At 51.2% G+C, this 21,422-nt stretch overlaps 9 protein-coding genes across 12 annotated transcripts; 4 read left to right on the top strand and 5 right to left on the bottom strand.

The window, feature by feature from the left end:
- Positions 1-3,994, bottom strand: PPTG_04538 (hypothetical protein). Its single transcript, XM_008896784.1, has 4 exons — positions 3,423-3,994; positions 3,188-3,361; positions 2,454-3,121; positions 1-2,384 (listed from the first exon to the last, which is right to left on the bottom strand). Exons 1-4 carry the CDS (start codon positions 3,887-3,889, stop codon positions 208-210), a joined length of 3,486 nt encoding a protein of 1,161 aa, XP_008895032.1. The 5' UTR covers positions 3,890-3,994; the 3' UTR covers positions 1-207.
- Positions 3,995-4,130: 136 nt separating this feature from the next.
- Positions 4,131-8,895, top strand: PPTG_04537 (hypothetical protein). Its single transcript, XM_008896783.1, has one exon. The coding sequence runs from the start codon at positions 4,151-4,153 to the stop codon at positions 8,135-8,137; it is 3,987 nt and encodes a 1,328-aa protein (XP_008895031.1). The 5' UTR covers positions 4,131-4,150; the 3' UTR covers positions 8,138-8,895.
- A 753-nt stretch (positions 8,896-9,648) lies between these two features.
- On the bottom strand, positions 9,649-10,978 carry PPTG_04536 (hypothetical protein). Its single transcript, XM_008896782.1, has one exon. It carries the CDS (start codon positions 10,814-10,816, stop codon positions 9,806-9,808), a length of 1,011 nt encoding a protein of 336 aa, XP_008895030.1. The 5' UTR covers positions 10,817-10,978; the 3' UTR covers positions 9,649-9,805.
- A 2,229-nt stretch (positions 10,979-13,207) lies between these two features.
- On the top strand, positions 13,208-15,308 carry PPTG_04535 (hypothetical protein). Of its 3 annotated transcripts, XM_008896779.1 has the most exons (3): positions 13,208-13,361; positions 13,423-14,000; positions 14,056-15,308. In XM_008896779.1, exons 1-3 carry the CDS (start codon positions 13,257-13,259, stop codon positions 14,213-14,215), a joined length of 843 nt encoding a protein of 280 aa, XP_008895027.1. In that variant the 5' UTR covers positions 13,208-13,256; the 3' UTR covers positions 14,216-15,308. The 3 variants fall into 3 exon arrangements, with proteins under 3 accessions (XP_008895027.1, XP_008895028.1, XP_008895029.1); XM_008896780.1 differs by having other exon boundaries at positions 13,423-15,308; XM_008896781.1 differs by having other exon boundaries at positions 13,208-14,000.
- On the bottom strand, positions 14,334-15,074 carry PPTG_04534 (hypothetical protein; the record flags this gene model as incomplete). The annotated part of the gene is made up of 2 exons (XM_008896778.1): positions 14,334-14,344; positions 14,408-15,074. 2 exons carry the CDS (start codon positions 15,072-15,074, stop codon positions 14,334-14,336), a joined length of 678 nt encoding a protein of 225 aa, XP_008895026.1.
- A 170-nt stretch (positions 15,309-15,478) lies between the features above and the next one.
- On the top strand, positions 15,479-16,394 carry PPTG_04533 (hypothetical protein). Its single transcript, XM_008896777.1, has 2 exons — positions 15,479-16,000; positions 16,060-16,394. The coding sequence occupies exons 1-2, from the start codon at positions 15,512-15,514 to the stop codon at positions 16,135-16,137; spliced, it is 567 nt and encodes a 188-aa protein (XP_008895025.1). The 5' UTR covers positions 15,479-15,511; the 3' UTR covers positions 16,138-16,394.
- PPTG_04532 lies at positions 15,981-17,893 on the bottom strand. 2 transcript variants are annotated; one of them, XM_008896775.1, is made up of 3 exons: positions 17,482-17,893; positions 17,263-17,395; positions 15,981-17,206 (listed from the first exon to the last, which is right to left on the bottom strand). In XM_008896775.1, exons 1-3 carry the CDS (start codon positions 17,847-17,849, stop codon positions 16,214-16,216), a joined length of 1,494 nt encoding a protein of 497 aa, XP_008895023.1. In that variant the 5' UTR covers positions 17,850-17,893; the 3' UTR covers positions 15,981-16,213. The 2 variants fall into 2 exon arrangements, with proteins under 2 accessions (XP_008895023.1, XP_008895024.1); XM_008896776.1 differs by having other exon boundaries at positions 17,263-17,893.
- Positions 17,894-18,341: 448 nt separating this feature from the next.
- Positions 18,342-19,247, top strand: PPTG_04531 (hypothetical protein; the record flags this gene model as incomplete). Its single annotated transcript, XM_008896774.1, has 1 exon — positions 18,342-19,247. The coding sequence occupies one exon, from the start codon at positions 18,342-18,344 to the stop codon at positions 19,245-19,247; it is 906 nt and encodes a 301-aa protein (XP_008895022.1).
- A 181-nt stretch (positions 19,248-19,428) lies between these two features.
- On the bottom strand, positions 19,429-21,422 carry PPTG_04530 (acetate-CoA ligase). The gene has a single exon (XM_008896773.1). It carries the CDS (start codon positions 21,402-21,404, stop codon positions 19,521-19,523), a length of 1,884 nt encoding a protein of 627 aa, XP_008895021.1. The 5' UTR covers positions 21,405-21,422; the 3' UTR covers positions 19,429-19,520.

The raw sequence follows: 21,422 nt of genomic DNA, 5'->3' as shown, positions 1-21,422 counted from the left end.
CCCCCCACTTTTTTCAGATTCCAAGTCAAACGAATTTTCAAGAAGGACAGCATTTTAGGTAATCGCTACGATAACAGCAGCCAGGGTGTAGTTGCTCATGGAGCTGTACATGTATGTTCAGAACTTGGAACAAAACTTACTCACCGCCGCCGATTCCACAAGTGTTACCGCGTTGACGCGAAATATGAAGAACTGATCACGGAAAGTTTACTCATCATCATCCCCCTCCTCCTCCTCCCCGTCCTCCTCTTCAGCATCAGACTCGTCGTCCCCTTCACTTTCACTTTCGCTGTCCTCATCATCCCACTCTTCTTCATCCTCCTCATCCGCATCATCAGCCTGTAGCGCCTGCTTGATCCTCGCATCAAACTCGCCCTCTTTCTCGTGCATACGACTCACAGCCGCCGTCTTACTACGACGCGATGAAAGCTCACGACGTGCAGGTGCAGTATCCGGTTCTTCGTCTCCTTCTTCGTCGCTCTCACTGTCACTCGAATCCGACGACCCAGACGAAACATATCGCGCGTTCCTCCTCCGCTGAGCCTTCTTCTCTCGCTCCTGTTTCTTCAGCCACTTCTCATGGTCCGCACTGGCCTTCAGCAGCACCTTATGCAGCACTTCTTCCCGTTCCTTCACGAGATCATGAGCCCACGACTGATCGTGTTCCAAAGCGGTCGTCTGGTCCTCGCTCTGCTCGGTGCTTTGCTCCGAATAACTGGCCGACGTGCGCTTCAACACCGCCTCTGCACTTCGCAGCAATCCCCGCTGAGAGTCAAAGCAAGACGTCGTGATCTCTTGCAGCAAGTACTTGAACAGCGCAGCAGAGCGTTGCTCATCCAGCGTCACTTCCACCCACGCGATCATCTTGAGAAGAGCCTTCTGCCTCGAAATTACAACGTCATGGTGGATCGAGGCCATCGCCGCCACTTTCTCCAGCGCTAGCATCTCCAGACAAATGGTGATTCCGATCCGGTTATGGTGAGCGCAGCGTCGTCTCTCCGGCTTCTTCGCTCGCTTCTTTCTTGACGTCTGGATAGCAGCCACTTCCTCTTGTTCGTTGTGATTCAGCAGATGCATGACGTACTTGGAACACGCGCCCAAGTCGAGCATAGAGTCACTTTCCATCTGCAGTTTCTCCATCGACTTCTGGATCAAATGAGTGGCTGCCTCCTCCAGTAGCATACAGTTTGCTGACGTTGCCATGACGAACGCAGGGAAGAAGATACTCAGCAGTTGAAGAGAGCGCGACTGGAAGCCATGTTCACTCTGTTTCTGCACCTTCTGGAGCTTCGGACTGAAGTACGTCTCGAGCAAGATGGCCAGCACAGTGATGTTGTCGATGCGGTTCATCATGAACAGGCGACAGAAGCCTTCCACGATGGTGCTTTGGAGGTCCACGTCATCGACAGAGATGAGCTGCCCCAGACCAACGAAGATGGTGTCCAGATCCAGCTTCTCGACGCCCACAACAGGCTCCGCTTCGTCATCTTTCTCCATATCTTCGTCTTCGGCTTTATCCTTGTCTCCGCTGTTATCTCCATCCCGATCATCGCTCTTGTCTCCTTCCTTGCTGGTTTCTTGACTCTCGGTGTCATTGCCACGCTCGTCTTTCTCTTCTTCGTTGTCGCCAGTGTCTTCTGCTAACTTCGTACCGAAAATGTGTGGCTGGAGGTTGGTGAAGCTGAATGCCATGTCCAAGATAGACTGGACACACGTGTGTTTCACCTCGCTCTCCTCTTCTGGGTTGTTCAACGCTCGCCAGAAGACGATCAAATACCGCTCGGCAAGACGCTTGTCCAGCAGACAGAAGAGTCCCAGATTCTCCAGTCCAGCTTCACGCAACGCCGGCACGTCGCTGTCGATAGCAGGCAGGATATAGCGACTCATGCCGTCCACAATAGGGTCGCTCAGGTTGTGTGACGTGAGTTTCAACAGCTGGGCGACGATCTCGAGACATCGCAGCCAACTCAGCACTCTCGGGTCCTGCAAAAGCGCCTCCAGTGCCACCATCTCTGCCTGCACTTTGTTGTATTCTTCCGAGTCAAACTCGAGCGTCTCGAGATGCTTTTCCAGCTCTTCGAACTTGGCTTCGGCGGCTTCACGGTCTTCATCACTCAATTTGCGCAGCTGCGGGCCGAAGCTGAGGCCTATCGTCTCGTCCTCAGTCGATGTATCTTGCTGGGACGAAGGAACCTCCGAATCCTCTTGCTGCGATGCCGAGACGTCTTGATTCCCTACCTCTACGGGGTCGTACATGTCCGAGATGACTTCAGCCACGACCTGGATAAACTCCTGCTCCGAGCTGCCAGAGTACACAAATGCCATCAGCTCCATAATTCCCTTGATCAGTTGGCTGTCCGTGTCTATCTCCCGCAGTAGTTTCTCTGCAAGACATCGCAAGAAAGAGCACCATTAGTCCAGATAACCTCAGACAGTGAGAGTACGCAACGTACGCAAGGCATCCAGCAAGTTACGACGTCCAAACTCGTCCTGGAAGTCCAGTAAATGGCCGAATTCCAGCAGCTGCTGCGCGATAAAGAGCACGTCGCTCTCGGCTTTGCACGTGGCCACCAGCATCTTGCTGAAGCCCGAGACATTCGGCACCAGAGCCGCTGCCTTGTCTGGGTCATTGTCGATCTTCTGGTAGTAATAACACTGCTCTCTCCAGAAGAAAATGCTCTCTGCATTAAACGCGTCACTGTTCTGAGACATCATATCCAGCGCGTTGAACTCGACGACTCCTTCCTTCTCCAGCAGCGCTCGAGGCTGCTCCGAGAAGTGCTTCAACAGAAGACGCGAGACCTTGGAGCCGATTTCAGGATACTGCTCGATATCCAGCGCCTTGAGCAGCAATACCGGCGAGGAATCGCACTCTGGGAACCACTTCTTCAGCACCATTTGCTCGCAAGCTCTCCGCACACGCGCAGCTCGGTCTTGTAGTCCTTGGTCCAGTAGATGGGCACGGTCACTGATAGGGATATCCTCCAGAGGCATGGAGCTGCCGATCGTGCGGAACGCGGCGTAGCGTACATCCTCACTCGCGTCGCGGATACGGATCAATAGGTCCTGGTACAGCTTCTTCGATACTGTCAAGTTGAGCAGCGCCGCCTTACGTACGTCCCTGCCATTGAAAAAAAACTGTTAGTGCTTCAGTATTAAAGATCAATTGGCGTAATCTGCAACTCACTTGGACGGGTCAGACACCATAAGCTTCCTCAGCTCTTGTGTAACTTCGTCTTCTTCGTCTTCTACAGGATTCTGGAGGTTCTTGAGCCCGTAGATGCTCTGGATCCTCACAGACGTCAGCTTATCGTTAAGTCTCTTCAGCATCGTCGCCTTCAGCTGCGTCTCGAGCTCCTCCCTGCAGTAAAAACAGTTAGAGATGGTCTTTACAGCTTATCTCTTCATCAGCAGCCTCTTACTCGATGTATTCGAGGCGGTTGACCACGATCTGCAGCATGTGACAGGCTCGCAGCCTCACGGCGCGATCTTCGGCCTTAGTGGCGTCCATAAGCCGCTTTAAAAGCTCCATACGCAGCTCTTCCTTTCCCTTTAGTTCCTTGCTCTTGTTGCTCGTGCGACGCAGGAATTCGCCCACAAACGAGGCCACAGCCAGCAGCACCACGTCACTCACTTTAGGAGCGACCAACACTCTGGCCATAGCCAGCCAGATCTCGTCCAAGAAGAGCACAAAGGCCTCCTCCACCACGCCACGTTTGCCGTCCTTTACCTCGTCATTAAAGAGCGTATTGAGACGCCGCACGGCCGGAACAAGCGTCCGCTGGTGAGCCACACCCGACGGGTTACGCAGGTACCCGCTGGCCTCCACCGCCTGCAGCTGAACGTCCTGGAAGACCTCCCGCAGCGTCAACGTCCATTCCGCATCCATGATTCAAATTGGCGCGCGGACAGTAGGAACGACCAACACTCTGTGCATTTCCGATGGTTGTGACGTGAAAAGTGTGTTTAGTGGCTGGTGAACGAACTTATTTCTACTGTCACCAAATTATCAAGTAGCCTCCAGTGACAATAGTAAATCACTTGTTTAAGTGTGTCCAGAATTTACAAGTCACTGAATGCACACATCACACCACAGTCTAGAATCTTGTCATGTTCTTCAACAGTTCACACTTTAGTGGATCTATCGACCATGGGCGGCTTCGGCTTCGGGCTGTTGACGGACGTGCAGATGCTGGGCTTCTACCAGGCCCAGCATGCTCAGAACCGCAAGCCTTTCCTGGCTTATGTGCTGCAGGTCTGCACGACCAACTCGCACTTCCTCGTGTACCGCCGTTATTCTCAGATCGCGTCGTTAGCCGCCAAGCTTCACTTCCATCCTCCAGTGGGTCTTCCACCGAAATATGCGCTCCAGGTTTTCCCCTTATCCGACGCACAATTGCAGCAGCGGTTTGACGGCCTCCAGATCTTCCTACGCGAGGTCTTAGCGCATCTATCGAGGCAGCACGCGGCTGGGATGCACCACGACACGAGCTCCAGTGCCGGTCTCGACATGCAGATTTTCTGCGATTTTGTAGCGCACCACCGCAATCGACCGCCAAAACCGGTAAAAGGCGAACTGCCTGATTGGGCTAAACCCACAGTGGAGAGCACGACGTGGGCAGACGCTGACAGCGTCACAGACAGCGAAGACGTGGGGATCGAGAGCGACGGCTCGGACCAGGAGCTACTGGAACAGGAGGACACCAGTGATGTGTCCACACAATTCAGGAACGAGGTGCTGCAAGCTGAGGGTAATCTGAGTGCGTTATGGCACTGTGTACGCGCTTATATGCAGGCTACGACAGCGTGGTGGGGAGCGACCTCAGCTGTACTGGACGAGTACAAGAGAGTGGCCGATATGTCGCTGTTTGCTAATGGAGAGGATGGACAGAGAGAAGATGGCAACACACACGCAGAACGACTAGTAAAAGCTCTGACTCAGTTGCTGGAGTCTGTACAGCCAGAGTTTGAGAAGAAATGCGAGGACGCAGTGCTGAGTCCATTGGGAACGTTGAGTCACGAGGTGCTACCAGAGATTAAACACACGTACTGGACACGACACAATCGCGTGGATTACGAGAACGCAGCCAACGTTCGTCGTCTTCAGCAGGAGAGGGAGAGTTTACATGCCAAGCTGCGTACAGACGTGCATAGCAGTATGACAGCACTGGTGGCGCTGCAGAATGAGATGCTGGCTGCCTTACATGACCGACTGCATAGCTTTGAGCGAGTGCAGCGTATGCCTCGGCAACGCAGCAAGTCACAACCCGTACTTAACCGGAGAAACAGTCGACAGGGTCGTAGAAGTCCTCGCAGTATCACCATTTCCCTTAGCACTATGAAGTCTTCAACCCAGGAATACGGCCAACATGGTGACGCGGCAGAAACTAAGGGTGAACAACAGGAGCTGGAGGCATCTACGGCATCTGTAGCAGAAAATGTGGAAGACAACGGCGAAGACGAAAAGATAGACAGAAGTGTCGAAGAAGTGGACGGCAATGAAAGCGACGACGAAGAAGAAGGCAGTGCTGACGACAGGTCCGAAGTGGAAAAAGCGCTGGAGTTCGAGGAGAACGAAGATGCAGCTCAACAGGAAGATCCAAGCTCGTCCATGTGGATCTGGGGTCGTCCGCCTAGTCTCGAAGGTGGGACTCCTTTGGTTCTTCGACCAAAGCAAGTGTCTCTGGTTAATGGTCAGCCGATCGTTCAAGTGGCTTGTGGTGGCGAGCACTTGCTGTACCTCACGTCCACTGGAGATGTCTACAGCTACGGCGACAACGAAGACAAGAAGGTTGCAGCCGTCACTATCGCAACCACAGCTTCTACCTCACCAGATAACGAGTCAACGCGACTCACTTCCACTTCGTCATTCCTGTCACCACATCTCGTTGAAGAACTTGCACTGGAGAAGGCGCTTCATCGTACGACCATCGCTATGGTAGCGTGTGGAGCGCAGCATTCGTTAGCTATCACAGACGCTGGAGAGTTGTATACGTGGGGAAGTGGCGAAGACGGACGGCTAGGACATGGAGATATGCGCGATCGAGCTGTGCCCCGTAAGGTCATGAGTCTACTACGGGAAAGTGTGGTGAGTGCGAGCTGTGGTGGCGCTCATACGGCAGTGTTGACTGCGAAAGGAACCGTGTTCACGTTCGGTCGAGGACGCAATGGCCGCTTGGGTTTGGGAGACAACAAGTGGCGCGATACGCCGCACCCGATCGTGGGATTCCCGCAAGGCACGCTTACCTCTCAAGTCGTATGTGGGTGGAACTTTACAGCCGCGTTGGATCGACAGGGGAACATCTTCACGTGGGGTAAGACTGGTGAAGGACAGTGTGGCTTAGGATATGTGGATAGAGACCAAGGCGTGCCTCGCTATGTCGAGAAGCTTCGAGAGGTGGCGGGGTCTCCTGTAGTCGACGTTGCGTGTGGATACACACATACAGTAGTGTTGACAGCCAGTGGAGAGCTGTATTCGTGGGGACTGGGCGAGTATGGACAACTCGGGACGGGCGATGTCTATCAGCCTCTTCCTGCTCGTGTTCAACTGCCTCCAGACGCATTATGTGCACCGGATCAACTCGCTCGAGTCTATTGTGGTGCGTTCCACTCCATCGCAACGACAGAGAAGCGTGTGATGTTTGCATGGGGATTAAACTCTTACGGAGCCTGTGGACTTGGCCATACTGCCAATAAGGACAAACCGGAACGTATCGACTGTTTTTCATCGCAAACGGAGCTCGCAGTGGCGTGTGGACACAAGTATACCATCGCTCTTGAGATGCATCCTTCACTATACGGACAGTCTTCGTCCCAGACGATGATACAGACTGGAGCTGCTGTGAATGGACTGGACATGCCTACAACATCGAGGCAATTATCAGAGGGGAGCGAGGCCAGCGACGACGATCCGGATCATGGTCGCGTCTCGCCAAGTCGACCCATTACACCTCCACGTCGGCATCGTCGTGGTACGCCTCCAACTCTGGCGATGGATCTCAGTCATCTCCCTCGTGAAGCCATCCACGAGAAGGAAGAAGAGCTGCGACGTGCTAAGAAACTCTGGAGAACTCGCATCCTTCGTGACTGGGAAGAAAACAAAGATACGCCTTTGGCTCACTCGCTATGGCGACAAGGAATCCCTCCTTCGATTCGAGCTCGTGTGTGGCCTATGGCGATCGGGAACAAGCTGAAAATTACGCCAGAAATGTTCAGAATCTATCGTCGACGCGCAGCAGCGTACAAGAAGGACCGAGCTTTAAAGGAAGATGCCGTAGACGGCGGTCGAGAGCATACATTGGCGCTGATTGATACCGATCTACCACGTACCTTCCCGTCGCTGAAATTATTCGATTCCAGCGGCCCATACTACGCCTTCTTACTGGAAGTATTGGAGACGTACGCCTGCTATCGACCAGATCTCGGCTACATTCAGGGCATGTCGTACTTAGCGGCGATGCTGTGTTTACACATGCCTCAAGACCGGTACCTGGCGTTCCAGTGTCTGGCCAACCTCATGGTGAACGAGCATCTCTTCACCTTTTACTTACTCGACGCCGATCTCGCGAGTGTGTACTACACGCTGTTCGACGCCTTTTTGCACTCCAGATTACCGCATTTACACGCTCATTTAAGGGACGTGGGCGTGTTTTCATGCTCCATGTACCTCATGAACTGGCTGCAGACGCTGTTCCTACAGGTTTTACCGCTTGAATCGGCGGCGCGAGTGTTTGATAATTTCTTACTGGATGGTACAGTGTTCCTATTCCGTACCGCGATGGCGATTCACGAGCTCTTGGCGCCGCAGTTGATGCAGGCGGAGATGGACGTGGTGCTGCCGATGCTGCAGCATAACGTCATGTATCAAGATGTGTGGGATTTACGCATCTCGGAGCAAGCTCTGTTCGATACAGTGGCCACTATTGCGGTTCCTAGTCATATCTACTCGGCGCTGGACCGAGTGGTGAACGATGTTTTCTTCTACGAGAAACGAGGTGATCCTGATAGTATTGGAGGGAAGAAGATGATGGCGTTTGCTAGTGGAGGCCAGAGTGTCGGCATCGGACATGTGAAGCACGAGCGACGCCGAATGTATGCTATTAGCGATGCTCTGAACGGCGTACTAGGCGGGTTTTGAGGTTAAAGCGTGGAGGAACGAGTACAGTATGTGCGGTATACGATGTAAGAGAAGTCAGTTGAAGTTGCTCACGTGAGGCTCCAGGAGAATTGTCAATGGGTTCGCCATCGCATAGAGCGCCCAAAGTTCGTCATTGAAGTTCGTTCAGAAGTCTCTGTCTGCACGACATGGAGCAGCAATGTGGCGACGCGCCATTTGCAAGGAAACGTAGCATTGCGCTGATGTGTCGCTGGCGGAAAGAGCACCGGGTAAGTCCTTTTTGATGGGAGCATACGCATACGCCTGCAGCTTGATATAGTGCACCTCGGAGAGATCGCTGACACTGCCGCATCAGAAACAGTTTCGCTTGTCTTCTCCTTCCAAGGATCTGGTGTGGGTAGCTCCTTCTCTGAGACGGAGAAGGATCTGGGACACGAAGATCATCATGTGTGGTGCCATCTCATTTTTTTCCCCGTAGAGCGCTTTGCACCCTTGAAGTCATGTCTCCAGCGTCTCGCCATAGACAAATGTGCTGTCGTCACCATACCTTCCTCTCCACCCACACGCTGCACCCATGTGATCGGGCATTTCTGACACTCCAGGCACTTCGAATGCATCCCCAAATTCGAAGATCTGTCCTGACTTCGATATCTAGATAACTATGATAATGTAACTGCTATTATAATACTCAGCGGACTATGTTTAGTCCGACTATCTAAGTTGGTCAGGCTAAAATGCTACAAGTATATATTTTTGGCGAATTGATAGCGAAACGGTGCTCTTTTTTTTTTTTTTTTTACTAGAATTGAGCCTTCTTTAGTTACTTTTTACCATAGCAGGCCGCAGTTTAGAAGTAGCCACTTCGAATTCTGTTTGGTGCGAACTACGGAGCAAGGCTCTGCGCTCGGTGTGGAGCTTCGTGCTACTCCCTACGGTTAAAGTGGTTATTCTTCGTCCATGTCGTTTTGCTCCTTTTTTACCTAGTTTGTGTTAACTGAAAGGTGAGATCGCGTTTGGTTAGATATCGCGATCGCTGCATTGGAACTACGGAGACCACCAACTGAGAGTGGATACTTCAAGACATTTGTAGACCGTGATGCACGCTACCAGTGCGAAGGCGGTTATTTGATCCCTTGAAATTGCTTGGGGCTGCAGAACGACGGAATCGTCGTGGACGTTACCTTGCGAATGATACTCAAACGCAGCTATTTTGGTTACACGACTCGATTCTCCGTATCAATTGCAGATTCAATTTTGACAAGCGTAATGCTACATAAACGAAAGGAATCAACAGCTTAGCGTCCTGCTTGGTGTACCTCCAAGCTCTTGCAGGCAAGTAGGATCTCTGCGCTAGAATTTGAACAGATGCAGTCCTTGATACCACCTGCCCACTTCAACGTGCTTAGTTCTTGTTGTCCACTGGCAATTGTCCTCACTATTCGTCGAGCGTCTTTTGTATTCCTTTCGTCTGCATCTCCTCCGGCTCGATCCTCCGACTTCGTCCAACATCCATCCCTCCGCAACTATTACACACTAAACTGAAGTATTCTCGAGTATTACTTTTGGGATCTATAGTTTGTATTTAGTTTTGAGTTTGTGTGGGTATTTACACTATGTTCAGTGGATCTGTATGTGGTGGAATTTCTACTAACTACGTGGGGGTATGCTGCATAGCATGGCTGAGAACACTTAGACTCGCAGCTCGAATGTATCGCACGGGCTGTGTCTGCTCTGGGACTCGAGCTTCATCACCACTGGCGCTGCTGGGACAGCAACCGCAGCCGAGTTCTTAGACGCCATGGTCAGACTGTAATGCAGCCGACAGAGGCCCTTGATCTGGCCGTTCTTGTTGCAGTCCGGCAGTCGGCACAACCGAGCGCCGCCGTGCAACTTGCATAGTCCCTTAGATTGAGCCGATTTCTGGCAGCCTGCGACTGAGCAGCGACGGCCGCCGCCGTGAGCGATGCAGTGACCTCCGCCCTGGTCGCTGATCTCGCAGCCGGGTGTCGTACACCGCCGGCCTCCACCGTGAGCCTTGCACAGGCCACGCGAGCGGATGCCCTTGGTACAGCCAGGCATGCGGCAGATACGTGAGGCTGGTTTCTTCTTTTGCATCCGCGTGGGGCGGTTGGTGCGTCGATAGCCTCGACGACCGGCCGTCGGTGACGTGAAGAGCATGGAGGCGTGGTGTACGCCAAACGCAGTGTTAACGCGAACTTTCGGGTCGTTTAACATGGGGAAGAAGGCTGTGTTGCGTGCTACGCCTGTGTTCATGGGGAACGTTGGTACACGAAGAGCAGCCGCCATGTTGGGCGAGATGGATCCGAGCGACGCGGACGGAATGCTGCCTCGACGTAGAGTACTGGTAAGCTGAGGTGTTGAAGGGGCTGAAGCAAGTGAAGTGGGTGTGATCACGGGGTTGAAAAGGGTGCTGGTCATGTCGAAGCCCTTGAGGTCGTTGTCCTGAACCTCCTGATCCTGCGGACTGGGGGACATGATCTCCTGGAAGATCTCGTCTAGAATCTCCTCGTCGCTAAGAGCCTGGTTAATGGTGCTACACAACGCTGGGTGCATGTTTGCGGCCGTGTACGGTGCCTGTGTCTGTTGATAGGCTGCTGCTGCCTGTGTGTCCTGGTGGAAGTGCAAGAATGTGTACTCCGAGCCCTCGGACGCGCTGGATCGCCAGTCCGAATGTGACATCGTCTCGCCTCCGCTTGAAATGCTAAAGTGAGCTTGAAGCTGGACTTTGGACCGAGATAGTGGAATGGAAAGTGATCATCGTCCAGAATCGATCGACTCGAGGGTCGCGCCTATGAGCAGTCGATACAATACGCACGCACTTATGGCTACTTTCCTTCTATTATGCGGTGGTTTCTCCCTCATAACGGCCAGCGTTTCGTTTCATAGAAGCTCATAGGATTCCCAGATAGCAATGCTGACTGTCGGCCATCGATAGAACCAGGCCGCTCCGTTGCCAAGGTTTCCCGCTACGGAGCGTTGGCTTTGGAGACCGCTACACTGACTATTAGCACGCTGTTAGCGGCGCAACCGGGGCTAAACGAGCCACAAATGCGCTAGTTCCGACGTGATTGGGCATTGGTAGAGTTTTTTTTTTTTTTTTTGTTTTCCGCTCGGAAATCGCTGACAACAAGCAAGAAAAGCTAGTTGCGATCGCCTGGACAGGGTGGCACCGACGGAGCTGCACTGCCATCTTGAAGGAACAGACTAAGGGGAAGATCAGCCCGCATGTGTACAGCCGTTGTCTGTTGACTAGCAACAGAGCACTAATTGTTCTTCCACCGCCATTGTGCTGGCTCCAAACTGAAATGACTGACTACCACTCGGGCGTAATGCTCGCTAGAATCATGCTGCGGGTAACGGGGACGCATAGAGTCCCACACATTCGAGCACTCTGCCCTAGATCGCTGGATTCGTCGAAAGCACGCAGAACTATGCTCAGCAGAGCTCGGTATGAAGCGTTCTGGACTGTCAGCCACGGGCAGCTCACACCGAATAGAGTCACACGTAGACGAGTACAGGAAATCAGCAGTGTACGCTACAAACGGCTTAAAGAATCCATTCAAAGTTGATAATCTCCCTAGCAGTATCCCTCAACTTTCAGCTTACAGGAATAAGACTCAAAACGATAAGCCTGTAGCAAAACGACATGGGATGGTGCACAACCTCCTTAGTCTTAATGCACAGCACACACCGAAGCGGGAAAGTTTACGCTCTAGAGCACAGCAGCAGCGTGAGGCAACTGATACTTCCGCCCTAAACAAGCACACGACTGCCAAACTGCCGTCTGCTCGGTATCCAATTGGAAAGCTCGAAAAGAGCAGAAAAAGGACGACGTTGAAGTGTGTCGTTTCATCATTCAATCCACGTCTCGCCGCCGAAAAGATACATATAATTTACGTTTCGTCATGCCAGGGCTAGGTAAACCAAGCAGTTATCCAGTCCTATAGCAGTTACGTTAAATAGCGATGGTGCTGCATGTCGGAGTCAGGGCTTCGGAGCTGGTTGGAGTGACTGAGCACCGGCCTAGTGTCGGAATGCCCGATCACAACAGTCCAGTGGGAGGATGATATGATGGCGACAGCAGATTTATCCAGGGGGAGACGTTGGAGACGTGGCTCCAAGGGTGCAAGCGTTTCGCTCCGGGGCGCAAATGATGTGGCGCACCACACATGTCTATCAAGACCATCGCCGTCGGCATATCTTCCTTCTCCGAGCTTCACACATCAGAACCCCATGGCGCAGGCGCTGACAAACTAATGATTTCTCCAGTACAGAAGTCAGTGCCGCATATCGTCATCACTTCCGAGTAGGACGTCAATCAAATAGAGAGAAGAGGATCGGTGGTCGGTCGCCGCCACTAACGTGAGCTGACAACGCGTATGCATGCACGCGTTGCACCAGGTATCAGGCACGACCTGTACGACATGCATGCAGGGGTCTAAAAGGTTCTTCTTCATGCTACACTCCCAAGCGGCGCATCGTTGCATTGAACTAATGCAACGATGCTAGACATGTCGGGCCGACAGTCGACTGCAACGCCTGCAATGCAGCAATGCCTCTTGGCGAAGTTCAATCCGTTCGTCGATAATTCTAGAGCTTCTTGGCTCTATGTTTTTGTTGAACCTAGTCATTATGTGTACCGTGCGAGTAATCTGGTTGGCGGCTCGCTGGCCCTCAAGCTGGTTTCTCCGCAGGTGTAAAGTATGGATCAATACATACACTGCTCGCGGAGCCTCGACGCCTGAGTCATTACTCCAACATATGCCGAAGAAGAAGAGCAGCACACCAGTGTACAGTACACTCGATTCTAACCTAGGTCTCACTTCACGCAACCCACTTGACAGCTTCAACTCGCACACACGGCAGCATTTTGCTTCTTTGCCACTGTACTACACGCTCTTCTCGAAGGTTTCTAACCTACTTAGTGATCTGACAGATACCGTTGACGCTGGCAATAAGGTGTCAATTCATTTTAAGAGACGCTTGGTTTATCCAGCAATGCACATTTTATTAGCATATTTGACATTTATAGAGCAATCAAGTGATTTATGATTTTCACCCTTAAAATAGCAACAACTTACATTTCATTCCTCTTTCAAAAACTCAGAAGAGAACAGCAATGATGGCGGCTGCGGACCGCGCCGAGCAGCTCAAGTTGCAGGGTAACCAGTGCTTCCAGAAGGGCAAATTCCTCGCTGCCATCGACATGTATACAGAGGCCATCGTACGCTCCTTTCCGCGCTTTAAAACTCCCTCTAAAAGCCTCTCTAACCTCCTGCTGTTAGGTGATGGCGCCAGGTCGGTCCACTTACTATTCCAACCGCGCTTTGTGCCATTCCAAGCTGGACAAATGGGAAAACTGCCGCGAAGACTGCGAACATGCACTTAAGTTCGATGCACTTAACGCCAAGGCCAGCTACATGCTGGGCACGAGTCACATGCACTTGTTGGCCTTTGACGCGGCCGTGGAGGCGCTACAGACGGCACTGAATAGCGCTGAGAAGACCAAAAAGCCCAAAGCTTTTCGAGAGGACATTGTCGCAGAACTGCGAAGGGTTAAGAAGCGCCAGTGGCTTCACACGCAGAAGCAGCGGGTTGCACGCCACGAGAAGGTCAAAAATCAGCTACAGAAACTCTTTGGAGCCAGCCACACGGCCGAGGTCTTGGCCACACAAGCCACAGTTACATCAGATAACACAATACGCTCTGGAGCAGAGGAAGCGGACGCTTTGATGGCGTACGTGGAGCACATGGCGGCTTGCTACGAGAGGGATATGTATCCTGGAGAAATTCCGGACTATTTCATGTGTCCAATTAGCATGGAGATCATGCACGACCCAGTCACGACTCCTAACGGTGTCTCGTACGTAAAATTTGCGATGATTTTCTTTTATTATACTAAATTTGTGGTTTTTTAGATATGAACGACGGTGTTTGGAGGAGCATTTGCGTCATAATGGCGCGATAGACCCGTTAACACGCAAGCGACTGACGCTAGATATGCTGCGACCCAATACGTCGCTAAAAGCTGCCATTCAGGATTACCTCGAGAAAAACTCGTGGGCGTTCGAGTATTAGCGGAAGATTGCAGGAATGGTATGTATATGTATGCTATTTTTTTTAATTCGTGGATATTTTTTTACAAGGTTTAGACGCCGAGTTTAAAAAAAAAACCGGCGATATACTGACGTCCGTACTATACGGGAACTGCAGTATTGCAGTCATTTAGTCTCGTATAGTTAGGATCCCTCATTGTTTCGCATGACGTACAGCTTGCAGTGTTTGTCAACGTGTCCGGTGCTGCTTTACGAGGATAATACACCACATAGAGCCCCACTTGGACGATACATAACGCGACTCCAAGTGCATTCGGAATCAACACGAGCATGTCGTCTTCCACTATACTGTGCAACACCCAGACCACACCGTTCACGAGGAGAAACGCGCTGATAGTGATGGGAATTGTGGACGCGTCCTTCGTCTGGATCACGTGTTTTATTCTCTCCAATGGCGACGCGTACAACGCCAAATTGATGAGCCCGCTGACAGCTCCGAGGGTGTTTTCCACTTGTTCACTCGACTGGTTGGTAGCCCCACTCGTCCCAAGACTGTAGTAGAGCGTGTAACCCGCTAGAATGTAGAACGCAGCGCCGTAAAGTTTGTGAATGTGGGCATGGTCACGAGTCCAGTGATAGTAAATTCCACCAAAGGCGATCGATGCGAGCATACCGACTGCGTACGCCACGAACAGCGGAGGGATCGAGTTCACCTGACGCGCGTACATGACCCACGCGTAGCAGTTGCAGAAGATGAGAACGACTGGCAAGACGGAGACGGAACCTGTGGAGCGAGTCTTGTAGATCCGCCAAAAGTCTGGAAACGGAGCCAGCACTGCCAAAATCGCTGCGGCAGTGGAGAGTACGTGAAGAATACTCATAGAAAAGTTGTTGCGATTATATTAAAGACGAAGTGGCAAGAAATGCAGAGAGGAGATACAGAAGTTGACGAAGTGGTCATACTTGGTGAGTGAGCACAGGAAACAGTGATTCTAAGGAGACATGGCCTTTAAGTTGAATTTCAACGCGATGTTGTGAAATCTATATTCTAATTTATACGTAACTGAGTAATTTTTTTCCACGCCATCAAAGATTGCAAACCCGGAGATCTCCACGTGTCCATATTACACAAATTGACTTCTACTCGGGCTGATCTATTGAAGATGAGCTAACAAAACTAGGAACTAGAGCCACGTCGTCGTTTCTTACCGACTAAAATCTCAATCCGATTTACTTCCAATTCTTATTCCATCCAACAGCTATTCTAGCTCATCATTCGTAGACTCACGCATCAGTATAAGTCAGTGCTGCTAGCTTCATGATCGCTCTATCTACAGCTTTTTCAGCTGGTCGCTTCCTGTGGGTTCCCTGGATACGTGTTTGGTACTTGGCACGAGTGGAGGACGTTCGTGACGTCGAATGTGGTGATCCTGGAGATGTAAAGCTGTTGGTTCACGTACATGGCGAGCAATTCACGAAAGACAAGTGGATCACTGTACACCGAAATGACTCGACTGCAGCTCACTCACTACGACTACTCCAGGTGTTGCCTACTGCATTCACAGGTATCGGCTCGTTCCCAACCGTAGGAAACCACGTTCAGCTTCTCGTCATGGATCACGATATTGTTCAGCGAATTGTATCTCGATGCAGTAACGAGGACCCTAATAATGTCGAAGTACCGACACTTGTGGGGATTGTAGTCAAGGTGCTACCTGCACGAGACGCGTCATTAGTAGACGTGGCATATCCCACAGAACTTGTAGATAAAGTACAGTGGCAGCGCGTCCAGATCAGCAACGGATACGTAAGTTCTACTTTCAATTCCTATACTCTGCATGCTTTTACTAAGCTTTTGTTATGTAGATTAACATGATCTCAGAATCTCGCTTCCTCGAGCTTCAACAGCAATTATCTCTCGCCATTGGAGCTTCTTATCACTAAGACACCAAGAACATTCGAAGAACTCAACATAATTTCTATTCATCCGGTCCATTCCCAGACATCTATTGCGTTCTCCTTACAGGTCGTTGTTTATACTTCCACTTCGCTTACGCGTCGGAGAACTCGAGCGTTTGATCGAGTAATTTGCTTTGGTTTTGACTGGAGCGCCGTATGCGAACTTGCGAATATCAGTACGTGGAGTGGAGCGGAAGTCCAGGTCTTCGTCGTCATCCAGAGCGAATTCCTCCAGATCGTCCTCGTGCATTGGCACTTCAAGATACGGATTCAGTGGCAATGGACGGAAGCGATAGCCAGTGACCGTAAAGAAGCCCAAGGCCGCTAATTCACTAACTGCCACAGCGATCCACGTGGCATCGTACGGTAAACTGGCTTGAAGCAGTTGCAGTACCAGTCGCGTTACGTAAATGTACGTGATAACCAGCAAGTAAAATGATCGAAACTGCGTGAGTTTCTGGAGGTTGGCAAAGGCTTTTCCGTCTGTAGCAGCAGCAACGCGCAGCTCGCGGATACTCCAGACAATAGGCAGCAACACAGCGGCACAACACGCCACATCAGCCAGGATCAACACGTCTCGCCAGCTCACCCAAGCACGTGTACCCACCGCAGTCTCAGACTCTAGAATCTGTGCGATATTACTCACCACTTGTAGCACTAATACAAGTGATAATACGGACTTGTCCCTTTGCGATAGATGAGGCTTCAGTAGCGACCATCCTGTGCCGATGAGCATCAATACTGAGAAGAGCAATAGTCCCTTTAAACTCATGAACGCGTAGGCCACTGCTGTCCACGCTGTGAGAGTATCGCCATTGCGCTTCATGTAGTACGAGCGCATGGCTTCAGCGAAGAGCGCCAATGTTTTCACAGACACCAACATCGCCATCAACCAGTGTACTCGTTGTACATAGTCCAGCTGTGTCAGTAGACATCTTCCCCATGCCGCTGCTGCACCTAGGAACAGTAAACTCGTGATGAAATACACAATTGGCAATGGAGCATCTCCGGCTGATAGAAAATCTGTGGCTCCGTTCTTGAACATAGCGTCCATCTATAAAAAAATGTTAGTTAATTTATTAAACAAATCGGTAAGTAAATTTTACTTACATGGAAAGAAACCTTGAGCCCAGGTGTACATTGAGCGTAGAAAATATAGTAAAAGCCGATCTTCAGTGGTCCGTTGTGTGCTCCACCTTCCCGTCCTTCAAGCTTCACATGCGCCATCCCTCGACTCATATTCCTTAAAAAAAAAAGACCCGATTCAGATCCGATAAATAAAATTCCAGACCCGATTGACTGCATAATAAAAAAATAATAAGGCCGTACCAAGTCTGCGCGTCTGTCAGGTCGATCCACAGACTGTCCTGACGCTCTTGCAGCACACACTGGCCCCTCTCTTTGCTGACTTGAGGCATCTCCAGGTCTCCACTGCCTACTGCGTCGTCCAGCAGCGCCACCGTCTCCCACAGGTCGTCCTGGTGCACAAAAAGCAGCCCCGCCTGCACTTCCTCCGCGTCTTCGGGCACGTCCGTCTCCACAGCGGACACGCTCACGTCCATTCGCCCACTGGGGCCGAAGCCGAAGCGCTCGATGAGGAAGTGCGAACGGTCCTCACCCTCGAAGACCCACGACTGCTTCATAGCCGCCGTGTCATGCAGTCCTATTAGCGCCAGCAGCGCTACAGCCAGCCTCATAATCGCCAATTGAGTTCAGCGTTTTTTTTTTTTTTTTGCTGTAATTTACGGGATTACGGGAGATGGCTACATGTAGCCATGTGGAATAGGAGAGCTTTGACGGGTACTTGATTCATCCAACACGCACACAAAGATGGCTGCATGTGTTGACACAACTTAGATGACCACAGGAGATGCTAGGGATCAAATCTATGTATTTAGAACCATCGAGTTCGAAACCAAAGTAAATCTGAGAGTGCATTCGCGAAAATGATCGGTGGAAATGGTGAAGTGGACTTGGTAAGAGTTCCAGCAGCATACGAAATGGACGTCAAGCTTCAGCTTGAAATGTCGAGGCGTGTAGATATGTGGACGGTGCGTCCATGTATTCCCTTGCGATGTACTAGTACACTGTGACAGTGTGGGCAAATGTTATTGATACCCAGTGTAGTTTAATCAATGATGACGTGGTCGGGTGGGCATTCAGCAAAAGGTAATCACCACTCAACTAATATGACGACTACAGAAATCAAGAACACAACGCAAGGACGACGTAACTACTGCACGGACGGCGACTTCGATACCAACCTCTACACTTCCAATTCTGCGATTATCTGGCAAGGCATCTCCTCCTCATCTCCTGCCACCATGACAAGCTTCCTTGATGTCATCCGAGTGATCTCGACTATTACCGCGGTGCTTATCGCTCTATCACCAGCTCCGGATTTCTGGAAAATCTACAAGACCAAATCGACTGGTCCATCGTCCATCCTTCCTGTAGTCATGATCTTCTGCAACTGCTACGTTTGGGTCCTGTACGCCTATCTCGTTGACAATATCTTGCCCCTATTTGTCAACTGCTGCTTCGGTATGTTCACATCCGTCGTGTTCGGGGCCATCTACTACCACTGGAGTACCAACCGCTCGCACATTCACAAGGTTTGTGCTGTCGCGTTTATTACGATGGCTATTTACACTATCTACTATATCGTGGGGACGACGGGGGTCACGAATCAGTCGGACGACGCAGTGGAAAAAGTTCTCGGCGTCGTCAGCGACATCGTCAGCTTAGCAATGTACGCCTCGCCACTGGAAGCGATGAAGCAAGTGATTCAGACGAAGGATGCAACGGCGTTACCAATCATCATCAGCGCCATTTTCCTCACCAACACCACCGTGTGGACTGTCTTCGCCTTCGCCGACGATGACATGTTTGTTGTAGTTCCCAATGCAATTGGTATGCTGGTTTGTGTTGCTCAAATAGCATTATACGTGATGTACCCGCCGAAAAACACGAAGGAGGTGTCTGTCAATTGTGGTGAGCTAGAATTACAGCAACCTGCCTCGAAGCCTGCCAAGGGGATTCTTTCGCCGACGACGACGCCATACACGAAATTGAATGATTGCGAAGTTGTTTAACAGGCGGAAAGGACTACAATGTACTCCATCAAAACTAAAAAAAATAAACAAAGTAAATCACAGTTTATCTGTGTTACTTTTCATTAAGATAAATTATTACTTCTGTTGTTTTGTTTCATTTTTCTACTACTAGTATGACGGAAATGACAAACTAAATACTGAATTTTAAATCAAAGATTAAGTAGGTATATACAAGTACTGACAGTAACATTTATACGTTTTTTCTTCACCGATTCTCGTTTCTGTCCTGCTTTCGCTAAGACACTACAACCTCTACAACTCTTTTCCAACCAGCGCTGAGCGCACAGCACTGATGAGTTCCGGCACGACGGCGGGCTCGGCGAGTGTGGACACATCGTTGAGCGAGTCTTCTTCACCTTGAGCAACTTTACGAAGAATACGTCGCATGATTTTGCCACTGCGCGTCTTCGGCAGGTTCGGGACCACAACGAAAAGGTCTGGTGTCGCGAAGGGCCCGATCTTGGAGCGAATCTCCATCGCAAATTCCTTCTCCAGCTCGGGTGCGTACTTAACATTGTCCATGAGCGTCACGTAGCAACAAATGCCTTCGCCTTTAATGCGATGAGGAATACCGACCACCGCAGCCTCAGCCACTGCGTGGTGACCGACAAGCGTGCTTTCCAGCTCTGTCGTGCTGATTCGGTGGCCTGAAGGACAAAGAACATCATCAATGCGGCCTGTGATGTAGTAGTAGCCATCCTTGTCAAGACAACAGCCGTCACCCGTGAAGTACAGTCCTTGGTGAGATGTGGTGTACACCTGCAGGTAGCGGTTGTGATCACCGTAGACTGTACGTGCCATTCCAGGCCACGGTGCACGGATACACAATTGGCCCTCGACGCCGTTCCCCTTTAGTTCAGTACCCTTCTCATCTGTCAGGACGAAATCAATACCGAAAAAAGGCTTGCCACACGAACCCGGTTTCATGGGGATAGCACCGGGTAAACCCACACCAATGTGCCCACCTGTCTCCGTTTGCCAGTATGTGTCTACGATGTAGCATTGCCGGTTGCCAACCACTTCGTAGTACCATTTCCACGCCTCTGGGTTGATCGGTTCGCCAACACTACCGAGAATTTTCAGACTAGAGAGATCGTATTCGCGAACGATGTCATCACCACGCGCCATTAGCGCTCGGATAGCTGTAGGTGCCGTGTAGAACTGCGTCACCTTGTGGCGCTGAACTAGGTCCCAGTAGCGTCCATGGTGCGGAAACGTCGGTGTGCTCTCGAATAGGACCGTCGTGATACCGTTCGCCAACGGGCCATACACTACGTAGGAGTGTCCCGTGATCCAACCACAGTCTGCAACACAGGCGAAAATATCGTCGTCGTGGATATCAAACGCGTACTTGGCTGTCATCATTGTATACAACAAGTATCCACCAGTAGAGTGAACGATGCCCTTGGGTGCACCCGTGGATCCGGAAGTGTACAAGATGAACATAGGATCTTCGGCGTCCATGAACTCTGCCGGGCAGTACGGACGGTGGCGAGGAAGCTCTCTCTCCATGTCTACATCGATCTGCGGGTTCATTTGAACGGCAGTGTTGTGTGTACGCTTGAAGACGAACACGTTGCGGACGAAGTCGAGGCTCTGGATAGCAGCGTCGACGGTCTTTTTGAGTGGTAGGGTGCGGCCACCGCGTCGACCTTCGTCTGCTGTGAACACCCATTGCGCTCTAGCGTCCGCAACGCGACTACGAAGCGCCTCGGCTGATAAACCAGCGAAGATCATGTTGTGCACGGCACCGATTCGAGTACACGCGAGCATGACGAAGGCCGTCTCGGGTATCATGGGCATGTACATGGCGACGGTGTCTCCCTTCTGCACGCCGGTGTGCTTCATTGCATTGGCGATACGGCACGTTTCCGCCAACAATTCCGCGTACGTGATCTCGCGTCCTTCACCGATTTCATCCGCCTCCCAGATGATAGCCGTTTTGTTCGGGTGCGTCTTGACGTGGCGGTCGATGCAGTTGACGCTTACGTTGATGAGCCCGTTGAGGAACCAGACCACGTCTCCTTTGTCCACACTACCGGTGACGGTCTGGTCAAAGTCACGGAACCAAAGGAGGTTCGTTCGGGCGAGATCGCCCCAGAATTGCTCGGGGTTCACGAGCGAGAGCTTGTGCATTTCCTCATACTGTTTCAA

The sequence above is a fragment of the Phytophthora parasitica genome (genome assembly GCF_000247585.1).
Source record: "Phytophthora parasitica INRA-310 unplaced genomic scaffold supercont2.5, whole genome shotgun sequence".
In the NCBI taxonomy this organism is placed as follows: domain Eukaryota; phylum Oomycota; class Peronosporomycetes; order Peronosporales; family Peronosporaceae; genus Phytophthora; species Phytophthora nicotianae.
This window is presented reverse-complemented; position numbering and strand designations above follow the sequence as displayed.